The sequence below is a fragment of the Microtus oregoni genome, unplaced genomic scaffold, assembly GCF_018167655.1.
Source record: "Microtus oregoni isolate MIOR12 unplaced genomic scaffold, Mior012 000023F_ref0000262, whole genome shotgun sequence".
In the NCBI taxonomy this organism is placed as follows: Eukaryota; Metazoa; Chordata; class Mammalia; order Rodentia; family Cricetidae; genus Microtus; species Microtus oregoni.
Genome location: NW_024543082.1, coordinates 3,689,691 through 3,701,823, shown reverse-complemented (window position 1 = coordinate 3,701,823; position 12,133 = coordinate 3,689,691). Strand labels below are relative to the sequence as shown.

General features: G+C 48.8%; 1 protein-coding gene across 13 annotated transcripts in view; it reads left to right on the top strand.

Annotated features, from left to right (window-relative positions):
* LOC121461681 (kalirin) overlaps nucleotides 1-12,133 on the top strand; it is a 463,010-nt gene that overhangs the window by 391,363 nt on the left and 59,514 nt on the right. For all 13 annotated transcript variants that reach the window (XM_041672803.1, XM_041672804.1, XM_041672802.1 and 10 more), the window contains exons 29-33: nucleotides 1,640-1,751; nucleotides 3,594-3,784; nucleotides 4,202-4,303; nucleotides 5,553-5,695; nucleotides 8,770-8,872. In XM_041672803.1, coding sequence (XP_041528737.1) covers nucleotides 1,640-1,751; nucleotides 3,594-3,784; nucleotides 4,202-4,303; nucleotides 5,553-5,695; nucleotides 8,770-8,872 — 651 coding nt within the window. The remainder of the gene's footprint in view (nucleotides 1-1,639; nucleotides 1,752-3,593; nucleotides 3,785-4,201; nucleotides 4,304-5,552; nucleotides 5,696-8,769; nucleotides 8,873-12,133) is intronic.

Here is a 12,133-nt window from a genome sequence, read left to right as displayed (position 1 = left end):
AAGATGGTAGTGAATCAGGGAGAAGTCCAGAACCACGGTGAGGCTCCATGGCAATGTGCTCTGGCCCAGATCCACATGCAAGCTCTCCTGGTGAGGTGTGCCTCATGGCCCCACCCTACAGAAGTGTGCTTGTTTCTTACTTAGAGAGCTGCTTAGCTAGCCTCTGTGTCACTTTCCAGAGAGCTATGCCATTAAAGCCTCAGACTCCAGGTTTGTTCACTACAGGAAGTCCTAGCAGGGCAGGAATGTCCTACTTCGGAGCATTCCACAGGAAAGTATTCTCCCACTAGCAAGTGCCTTTAATTTATTACCCAGGAGGCATCATAACCATGCTTACAAAGTGGGATCTCATGATCTCTCAATTTCCTAAAGCTGCTTTTTCTGGGGTCAAAGAAACATTCCAAATGATCTTACGGCTAGCAAGATGGTTGTGATGGTCTTTTCATCTACCACCAAATACTGTGTTCCTTTTGTTGTGAGTTTATAAGTGAGACTGCATGGAGGGACAAAAGTCAGAGGAAATGATGCCCCGGAAGTAACAGGCTCTGTCCCTGGGGGCCGGGGTCAGAGAATATGGAAAGACTGGTGGCGAGCAGAATGCCAGGTGTGTATTCTGACCTGTATTTCAGGTCATGCTCGGCCTCCTTGGAGCTATATTCTTCTTCACCCACTCTATGTGGTTGTCACAATCCTAGTCCAGAATGCTAGTCACTGGCCCAGGTCAGGAATCCCTGATCCTTGTGATCTAAAACTCTTTTATAACTCTGAGCTGTTATAAACCTGTAATGTCTCTAGCCTCAAGCTGCTCCTAGCAGGATGGACGTCAGTCCTCATGTAGTGTAATGACTGTAAATAAAAGTGATGTCAGTATAGGCCTGCAGAGACCCACGGTGTAAGTATAGGCCTGCAGAGACCCACGGTGTCAGTATAGGCCTGCAGAGACCCACGGTGTCAGGATAGGCCTGCAGAGACCCACGGTGTCAGGATAGGCCTGCAGAGACCCACGGTGTCAGTATAGGCCTGCAGAGACCCATGGTGTCAGTATAGGCCTGCAGAGACCCATGGTGTCAGTATAGGCCTGCAAGAGACCCACGGTGTCAGTATAGGCCTGCAGAGACCCACGGTGTCAGTATAGACATGCAGTGACCCATGGTGTCAGTATAGGCCTGCAGAGAGCCACGGATTCAGTATAGACATGCAGAGACCCACGGTGTCAGCCATAGGCCTGCAGTGGCCCACGGTGTCAGTATAGACATGCAGAGACCCATGGTGTCAGCCATAGGCCTGCAGTGACCCACGAGGACAGTGCAGCACACCTTCTGTTTCCTCACTGTTCTCTTCAGCAGGAGTGATTCCCTCTCCAGGAAGGCGGTGACACTCTGCACAGTGACAGAGTGCTCTGGTTTTAGAATTCTAGCCATTGGAAATTGGGTTGGATTAGCTTCCTTTGGACTGGCTAGACCTCATCTGGTCGCTGCGTTTTTGACAATAATCCGCATCTCACTTTCTTTATTGCTCTCTCTGAGGGAAGCGTTACAGACAGAGGGAAGCTGGTGTATCATTTACTTGATGGCTTAGGAAAGGGAGGGGTGTGAAGCTGGGCAGATGATCCTAATTGTGTCTGGACTTTTTTCCCCAGGAACTTTTAACTTGCTGTGAAGAAGGGAAAGGGGAGCTCAAGGATGGCCTGGAGGTGATGCTCAGTGTCCCCAAGAAAGCCAATGATGCCATGCATGTCAGCATGCTGGAAGGTAGCTGATCTCCCAGTCCTCTGGGATGCCACCTCCATCCCTAAGACCAGAGAATTTGCGTTAGAAGGGGAAGTAGCATGAAGTCAGGCAAGGAACAAGCCTGGAAAAGGGTAAAAACCAGGTGTTCAATGGGTCCTTGGCTACCTGTGTGAGGAGCACCACAAACCAGCATGGCTAACACCTGTCTCCAGGTGCCATGAGATCACAGTGCAGGCTGTGATCTTCACTAGCATCAGGCCAGAGCCCCACAGACCTGTTCATATGCAGGTCATTTGTATTGCCTTCAGAGTCAGGAGAACTGGAAGTACTGATTACACAGTATACACCAGTGGCTGTAGTGTGATACCTATCACACACACACACACACACACACACACACCTTTTTTCAAAAAAAATTGAACCCAAGCCTTGTCCATGATGAATAAATACTCACTACTGAGCTACAGCTCTTTTTTTCTCTGATATGGTCTCTCTAAACTGTCCAGGCTGTGCTTTGAAATAATGATCCTTGATAAGCCAACCGAATACTTAAAACAGTAGGTGTGCACCATCATGCCCAGCTTCTTTAAAATATAAAAGATTGCATAACTTAAATTTACCATGGTGACCATTGTCTTATGGAATATATTTATCCACTTAACACTAGCAACAAGCCCTTTGTCCTTCTTGGGAGCTTAGGAATGCAAGCCCAGCTGGGCGACCCCGACAGAACTTCAGTGGGTTCGAACTGTGTTCTGAGAATCCAGACCAAGTGCAGTATGACGTAAGGCTCCTGGGACGTGGTCCTGATTTGTCGCACAGATGCACAGCGGAGCCAGCCTGGCGATAAATAGATTTGGTAGCTGGGTAAAGTCTTAACTTTCCAGTCTGACAAGCAGACGCTAAGGAAGTGTGTGGGTGCTCTTTCTCTCCTGGCTTTGACCCACAATACCACCACTCCCACTACCCTCATCTAAGAGACTCGGGGTGGCCTTACTTCCTGGACTACCCGTAGCACAAGAACCCTTAGGTCTTGGAGCAGTAGAGCCAGTTCCGTCCACTCTAGACTAAGCACTATCACCTGAAGGTGCTCCTGTTGCCACAGTTTCCCCACCCACTTCGTTCCTGTGTACAATGGGCTCCCCAGTACTGGGTGTCCTTTATAAAAGTGCCCCATTCGTCCAGACCTTCCCTCACCCAGAGACACAGTATTGGTCTGTGACCCTGTGTAATAGAGCTGGTTGAAAGTGCACTTTGACGGACTCTTCTAATACCTACTGAACCAGAAGCTCTTAGGAGAGGGGTGTTCAGAATCCATGTTTTCACATGCTTTCCAGGTGGTTCTTGTGTGCACTAAAATTTGGGAACCTTCTGGAAGATTCGAAGTATAAATAGAAAGTGTTGAAAGCTTATGCACCACACTGCTTAGGAGCAAGCAAAGAATCCTAAGGATGGAATATGAGAAATGGGGCAATAACGAATAAAGCAGAGTCAAGGGTACTCCTCTAGACAGTGTTCAACCTCAGCCCCACTCAGAGGTAGGAGCCATGGGAGCTGTGGAGGAAGAAGATGCTCCGAGACTGGGGACTGCCTGTTTGGAAGACACACAGCCCCTCTTACATGGGGAGGGAAGAATCACATGGGATCTTTCAGAAAATCCTACTCATATTGCCTATGTATATAGGAGACATGGGACAAATGGGTCATGGGAGATGTCTAGCTATGTTCCTAAGGGCAGAAATGCTACGTTAGATCTCCATGGAGGCCAGTAGGAAGGAAACCTTTCTCCAAGGGGGAATAGAACACAGCTTCCCCTGAGTGTAGTGCTGGAGAAACTCCACAGTGGACATGGGTGTTTTTCAGGGTTCGATGAGAACTTGGATGTACAGGGGGAGTTGATTCTTCAGGATGCCTTTCAAGTGTGGGACCCAAAGTCGCTGATCCGGAAGGGGCGGGAGCGGCACCTGTTCCTCTTTGAGATCTCCTTGGTGTTTAGCAAGGAGATCAAAGACTCTTCAGGACACACGAAATATGTTTACAAGAACAAGCTACTGGTAGGTGGGGCAGGTGGGGCAAGACAGGAGTCCCTGCTTCTGTAGAACCCATGGCAGGAAGGGATATGGACATATACAGCTCACCTCTTTCTACTCCAAAGCTCTCCTGGATGAAGGCTCATGCCTCCTACTCCCCACCCCCCACATCCTCCACTGTGTACCTTAGAGTTCCCAGGTCTTTCTGTTTGCTTTGAGCACCTCCCTCCTCATCCCTCCCTGACCTGATAACCAGACAAATGCCTGCTGGTCCTCTCATCCTGGGTATATGAACAAAATATCTAGTCTGTTAAAGCTTGATTGACAGAAGCCCCTCCCTCAGCCCTCTCCTCTTTGTTGCCTTCCCCTTCCTATCCCAGCCCTAAGTTTCCCCCACTGCCCTCCCCTTCCCCGCCTCTCACAGGCATTTCCTGTCTACAGACCTCAGAACTGGGTGTGACCGAGCATGTAGAAGGCGACCCCTGCAAATTCGCCTTGTGGTCTGGGCGCACCCCATCCTCAGACAATAAAACAGTGCTCAAAGTAAGTACTATCTTCCAGCCCAAAACCGGAGTTGGGGTAGTAGGGGAGGGTAGAGGAAGCCGCATAAGACCCCAAAAAGCAGGGTCTAGAGACCACTGAGCCACCGCGTCTCTCTTGGGAATGACAGCATCATGCAGGTGCTGAGAGGCAAATCTACCATGCAGGTGGACCCAGAATGTCAGAGCCAGATATTCTCCTCAAGTTCATAGAGGGTGGAGAATGACCCATTGGCCTCCCTAACAAGGCCCAGTCAGCTGGGTTCTGTCCATATGTCCCTTTCCAGTGGCACAAGCCACCAGCCTTTTAGCAAAGGCATCTTCAGTTCAGGTGCTCTGTTTGCTCAGCAGATCACCCTAAATGTCCTCCACATACAAGGCTGTCTGTTTAGTGCCATAAAAAAAGAGCCGTGTGTAATATATGGTCCCTATTCCCTGGAAATGTGTGTTCCAGAAGCTCCACTAAGTCCCAGCTGTCTAGAGGCCTAGGGGACAGTTCAGCTCCCCAGGTTCAGCTTGGTGTGGAGTCACTGTTGGTGGTGGCACTAGCCTGACTAGGTAGGGAGACTGCAAATAGAGCTCCCACGGGTCACTTGTTAGTCAAGGAAGTGTCCATTACCAAGAAACACGTGGTCCAGCTCAGGCAAAAGCTTCACAAGTTGTCCACCCTCAATTTGCAGGATAGTTGATACCTGCTATGAAGAATTATCTGAAAAAGGATCCAGGAAGACTGTAGAATATTATATCTGAAAAAGGATCCAGGAAGACTATTAGAATATTATTGGCATAAGAGCGGTGCTTCTGATAAGCACATTTAGCAGCCTCGAGCCCCGACACTGACTGTCAGCCTGTGCAGGCTGTATGGGTAGCATAGCTGTTAAACATCCTGGCATATACCCATTATCCTGCTGGTATATAGCCACTGCTTTCAGATACCACAATCTCAAGTGCCTCCAGAGCCTCCTAGAGTCCTCAATTCAAGAGGTAACCTAGGCCATCCAGGGCCAATAGCAGATTGGTCAGTGCCTAAGGAATTGTAAAATATTTTTACAAGTCCCCCATAAGGTCTACATTTGAGTCTTGAAGTTGGACGTCTCTGAGATTAAAGAGTCAAAGGATAAAGTGGAAAATAAATTCCCCCCAAAGATTTGGCATTTTGGGGATAACAGCTGCACCTGTCAGGGGGAGTTGAGCGTGGTTTTTATGAGCAACAAGAGATGGGTTTCTCAATGCTTCTTCCTGTGGCGCTCTAGGCTTCCAACATCGAAACCAAGCAGGAGTGGATCAAGAACATTCGAGAAGTGATTCAGGAAAGGATCATCCATCTTAAAGGAGCTTTGAAGGAGCCAATCCAGCTCCCCAAAACACCAGCCAAACTGAGGAACAATAGTAAGAGGTAACCAGCACCTCTCCCCAGGCTCTGCTGCCCCGTGTGCCCCAGGGAAGGGGATCAGGGTGACCCTTTGTTCCTAGAGGGAACCGTGCTCTCGTCCAACTAGGAAGACCCACGAGCTCTGCCCATGGTGAATTTTGTCATCTTTAAACTTCTCACCAGTTACTGCCCGTTAATGCAGCTGGGGTTCTCTGGGCACTGTTTGCTACCAGAATGCGAGAGGAAGTATAGGTTAGGTTACTTCCCCCAAGGACCTTCCAAAAAACCATGTCTTGTTCATGGAATGGTTACATAAGAGCAGTAGCCTCCAGAGAGAGTAAATGCTGCCAAAGAGGGGACAGTGGTGGCCCTCTGTGGAGGTGGGGAAGGCTCAGGAAGGACAGTTCCTTGAGTGGGAAGGCCTCCACGCTGGTGGCATGGCAGAGGAGTCTCATGCAGCCCTGGGGTAGGCTGCATGATCGAGGATATAGCCGCAGCTCCTGAGGAGGTTTTGTCCTTCATGCTCAATGGTCAGTGACTTCAGGCAGCAGAGGACCTATTTCTTGAATATGTCTGGACCCTCTGAACCCTAACTTCTTCTGAGCCGTAGATGGCTTCTTAGGTGTTTCTTTCTCAAGTTACCATGTGGTATGATCACTTCCAGTGACTCTGCTAAGGGTGTTTAGAGAAAAGCATACAACAATTTCACATACGTCTTAAAGAAAAAAATATACAGCACAGTGCAGTCCTGCGAGGTGTGGTCACCCGTGGTGGTATGGTTTCTACTCCTCCCCAGTTCACAAATGTCACAAATCATGAGGCTTAGCTGACCTTTCGGTATCACCCAGGATAAGCAAGATGGTGAACCATTACAGAGTCGTGGCACTAGAATTCTAGTGCTGAGAGACCCACAGAAGAGTGTGAATGAAACAGAGACACCCCCAAAGTCATGGCCAGCATCAGATCGCTTCCCCTGTGCTGCGGGGACCAATTAAGACTCTAGTGAAAAAGACCCGTCTTCATTTTATGTGCTCCTGTCTAGACTCGAGGCTTATTTTAGCACTGGAGATAGACCCTGCTTCAGGGAGGTCCAGCTTCAACAAGGAATACAGAGAGGAAACTGTTAGAAGGAATGGATTTTCCAGGGCTGTGTGAGAAGGAAACTTAGTTGCTGCTGATGAGGGTTTCTCTGAAATCTGAGATAGAGTTGGAGGGTTTCTAGAACACATGAAGGGCATGTCTTAGAAATGTCCCCAGCTTCTCTCTGTACCCTACCTCTTCTCTTATCCTACAAGGAATGGAGAGAAACCTCACAGACTGCAGAGAAAACCAGGCAGCCTGTGCTTCCATTCCCTTGGCTTCCCAGATATAGCAGCAGGGTTTATGGAGGAGTATAGTGGCTTGGGGGTTGCCATCCACACTGCTGCCTGGATTGGCCCTTTCAGCCCCCAGAACTGGCTTCATCTGGAATGGACCAGAAGGGTCCATAATAGGCCAAAACAGCAGGAAGCAGAAAGTACAGCCAGATCCCAACCACCTCCAAATGGGGGAAGGGGAGGTGGCCCAGACCATCCAAAACAACAGATGATCCGAAGGTTCTTCATCTGGGGCTTAGAAATACGTTATATCATTTCTTTTCACAGCAGATTCTGCCTTCCTACGAGTGTGTGGCTTATGTTATTAAAATAAGTTGGCATTTTCCAAGCCCACAAGTGGTAAGGAAACAGTCAACTTAGAAATGTTTGCCTGGGAGAAACTGCTTTTTCCCAGAAAGATGGCCTATGCACACATATACACTTGCATGGACACCCTCATGCACACGTATGTCCATATACACTCACAGGTAAGCCAGGTCATAGTTGTCCAGACTCCGTGAGATGGAGTCATTGGATGTGGCACTCTGCCCATGCAGTGGGATTCTCCCGCATCCAGTTTCCCCTCGTCTCTCCAGGCTGTTACCCCTCAGCAAGCATCATGGAGCATGGGTGACTTCTGTGAAAGTGTCCATGGGAATAGCTGTGGTTTCCTCTGCTAGTCCTTTAACCTCAACTTACATCTCCCTAACAGACTAGTCAGCAGTTCCCGGGCAACTGTTTCCTCCATGGCTTGACTCTGGGTTCGGCACAGAGTCAGGACACAATCCTAAGGCAGAACTCTGACAGAGCAATTCGCTGTAGAAACTGTAGAGCTAAGGCCCAGGTCAGGGGTCAAGTGCCATAATAGTGCCAAGGAGCACAGCTGCCTCTAATGCCGCTGTGGACAGAGCTGTCCCCACCTTGGAGAAAGAGCCTTTCCCTTCTGTGTTGATGAGAACGCAGCACAAATCAGTAGGAAGTCAGTAAGACCCATCAGAAAGAAGACAATAAATTCCTGCTCCATGTGCAGGAGCTAAGCGTCGCTCTGGACTTTGCCAAAGATAATCTTCCCTTGAGGAGATAACCCAACCCATTTTCTTCAGCAGAAGATATAAATTTAAAAAGTGAAAAATCCGTTTTAAGTTTCATGACACAGCCTATAGTCTCAATTGCTTGGGAGGCTGAGGCAGGAGGCTTGCTTAGACCTGGGTACCCAGGGCTGGTGTGAACAAGTATAGCAAAACAGCATCTTAGAAAAAAGAAAAAAAAAAGAGTACCTTATCCACTGTTTTTCTTTTTTTTTCCCCTTATACCCACAGCAGGCCAACCCCCATCTGAATTATAACATGCAGAACCTTGACCTCTATGGCTACTGAAAAGGAAGCTTGTTAGTTGGCTAGAAACCCAGGTTCTAAGTATGATATATCTTCCTACTGCCTATATCAGACTCAGTCCCAATTTTTGTAGCTGTCATTTTTAATGCCCCGTCTGCAGTATGGGCTGAAAAGGGACGTAGGGCCTGCGTCGTGCTGTGCTCAGTCCTGCAGCCGTCATGTGCTTAGATGGATGAGCTTTCCTGGAAATCACATAGGCTGCACCCATTAACGGGATAATGCTAGACAATCCGGCTAGGGCTGCTCAGCCACCGCTTTGCCGACCCAGCTGGGAAAGCCTTGTGTGCTCGAAGCCCTCAGTGGCTCCCCCCACCCCCACCCCTGTTTCTTTTCTCTCTTCTTCCTGCAGGGATGGAGTAGAGGATGGTGACAGCCAGGGGGATGGGAGCAGCCAACCAGACACCATATCCATCGCCTCCAGGACCTCTCAGAACACAGTGGACAGTGACAAGGTAAGACAGAGTCCCAACCTGCCTTCCCAACACCCAAACTTGTGGTTGGTTTAGCCAGCCCTGGAGAATTGTGCTCAAAATCCCTCCCACTCCGGAGCCAAACAGCAGGACCCAGCTGTACCATGCCGACCGAGAGGGACGTGCAAGGCTGAATCAGGAGAGCCATGCCGTGTGAAAAGGTGAACAGTAAGAGAGGCGAGGTGTCTGATCCCTCTGAAACACCGCACTGGGCTGCTGAAGTGCTGCCTCAGGAGAAAGGACCTCAGGGAGGCTGAGGTTGGAATAGTGTCCTAGGACACCAGTAGCTGTGGCTGGCTCCTAATTTCAAAATTACACTAGTGGTGTGGGAAATAGCCACATGGACACGACTCTGTAAGGGACTTTGACCCAAAAGGACTCTAGTGGGTAGATGACACTCTTCCCTGGCCACGTACCTGGGGCTCCGTTGCTGAGAGATTAGGGACAGAGGGACAGAAAGTGGCATATGAAGGGTAACGTCGTCCTCTAAGGAATCCTGATCACTTCACTCCCACACTTTGGAGCAAGCAAGCCACACTAAGAGCTCTGAGGGGAATGCAGGAAAGAGACCGTTCCCCGTGGATTTGCTCCAGCTGCCTGCAGAAAGCAGTAGCTGAACTCTGCAGCAAAGAGAGGAGGAGCACAGGGCCCAGGGCCCCTCACATGTGCTTCCCCACAGTCCAGAACGTGAGGTAATTCACTGCTGCATATTCGCAATGTTTCCCATGAAGTTAGACTTTTCCAAACACTTCTTGGCCTGGTCCTTCAGGCTGCCCTTGAGCCTCAAGCAATAGGCTAGGTCCATACTTCAGTTGAGTTATCTAAGTTAGGAGTACTTTTCTGCATTCATTAGTTGCTGTTGTTTTTTTTTTTCTTTCTTGGAAAAAAAAAAAGCCACTAAGATCTAAGTGTGGAGACTGTGCCCTAACCCTGCTGCGATAATGGCACCACGTCACCCTAACCACACTTTATTAGACTCAAGGACATTAGAGGTTAATTCCATCTGGCGGCTGCTGTCATGTTTTAAAGCCATTTTCACTAGCCGAGCAAATGGAACATTTGAAGTTTTTCTACTTACGAAAACACGAAGGAAACTATTTCTGTGTTTTCCTGCTCCTCCGGTCTGTTGTCTAATCATACAACTAGACTCTCCTGTGAATAAAAGCGTTCTTTTTCTTAAGCAGTCCATGGTTGGTAAGTCAAGTGTGCTATTGCCCATGTTCAGACATAGACTTCCAGCTTTGTTGTTGAGGGACTCACCCCACGCAGCTGCTAACCCTGACACAGACAGAAAGCCCTGAGCTGGGGCCTCTTGTCTATTTCTTTGCTTGATGGCAAGGTAAATGAGGCTCGGCTGCACGTTCGACAGCAGGCTTTTTAGTATGAACAAGGGATGCTAACACTTAAACTTCTCTCTAAGTAAAATTGAGGGTCCTCCAAGTGACTCCCCGAAGAAGATTTTAGTGGTCAGTGTTAAAGCAGGAAACAGAACTCAGGCCCGACCAGTGCCACGTTTTCCCCTCCCTCTAGACGCCAGAACTCTCGGTGCTGAGTTCAGCAGCAGGGTGTCCTTTCTAGACACGCCACACACAGGCCAGACACATATTCCTGTCCAAGCACCTGCTGTGTGCCCAGCCACGTGCTGGAGACTGTGACGAGATGTGCACTGTCTGTTGAGTGTGACTCCCATCCGTGCAATTTCTTGTTTGCTGTCGTCTCTATGGCCTGGCCATTGGTCCCCGATGCGGACATGGGCTGTGTCTGTCTGTTCCACGGCTGTACTCCTGGCATGCAGCGTATGTCAAGGCTCGGGAAGTATTTGTGAAATCAATGAATATACATACGTACTGTTAGGTCTCAGGGAACTGAGGATTAAGAGGCCACTTAAAACGGTTTTCCAAAAGCATCTAAGTATACAAACATCCTGTTTTTTAAGACATTAAAGAATCGTAGCAGGTTTGAACAGAAAACTTAGTAAGCTGGACTACTTGCCCTGTTGGGACCATGAGCCCCCAGCCACCTTTTCTGGCCAGGCAGAAGGTGAGGAGGCGATCAGTTCTGCTCCATATATGAAGCCTAGAAAAACCACTTGTTTTCAAACATACATTGTAATAGCCTGTTGATGGCAATACACTCCCAACCCAGCAGTGAGGACTCCTGTGACTTGCTTCTCCGTCCAGCAATTTCTCGCACTCATAGGTGTCATCAACCTATGATGGTCCTTCCACCTCTCCTAGGAGACCAGAGAAGTCTGCTTTCCAGCTAACCAGATAAAAGACTCTGGCCTGACTCAGAAGGGCAACTGATGACGGCTGCAGGGGGAGGTCAGGGGAGGGACCTCACAGAAATCAGTCACTCCAGCTGTGGGCTTCCTTCAGCATGCCAGAGCTTCCTCCTCAGATGCAAAGGAATGACTTGCATTGCGCTGTTGGTTGGCTGAAGGGCTCTGGGGAGCCCACTTAGGGCTGATGCATGCCCCCTGTCACCCATTGTGCTTGCACACCCATAGTGTGATGGAAAGCGTTTAAACATGCTGGATAAACCCCAGCTCCAACGCCACTCAGGTTATCAGTTTCCCCATCTATTAAATAGGGAAACGATACCATCTCACAGAGTCGCTGGGAAGAACAAGTGGCATATGTCTACCTGGTCGGCTGGCTGACGTTTGGTACAAGCTAACTTGCAGTATTGTGGTACGAATGTGATGCTTCAGCAGACTGGGAGGAATTTCATGAGTTCTTGAGTAGATTCCAATCTCTGGTTATCACCAGCCGTCAGCAGCTTCTTATCTGTGTTGGTCCTAAGATGAGGTGGCTTCTTTAGTTGACCTGTCTGTAAAGAGAGAGGCATTTCCCCTCCCCTCTGCATGTTAGCCTCGGGACTCTTCAGGCATAGACGTGTGTTGCTAGCCTTGACTCGTGGGTTGGTTTATTATTAGTGGATTATGATCTACTTCTGCCTGACATTGAATAATCCAAAGTTGACTACTTTTGAACAATGGTAGGCCCTTGGGCTGTGGGTATTTAGAGACATGAGTCATATCATTTTCCTAGTCTTTGAAGGTTATATTAGAAGTCTTTGGTTTCTCCAGCTGTGATTATATTGATATGTTCCCAGATTATTCCATTTCCTGGGCTACCTCCCATTGGACTTCTTCAGTGTATCAATTCTATATAAAACAGGGTATTTAGAAGGGTTGGCAACTTGAACATGGGCTCTGACCATGAATACATGCCCTAGCAT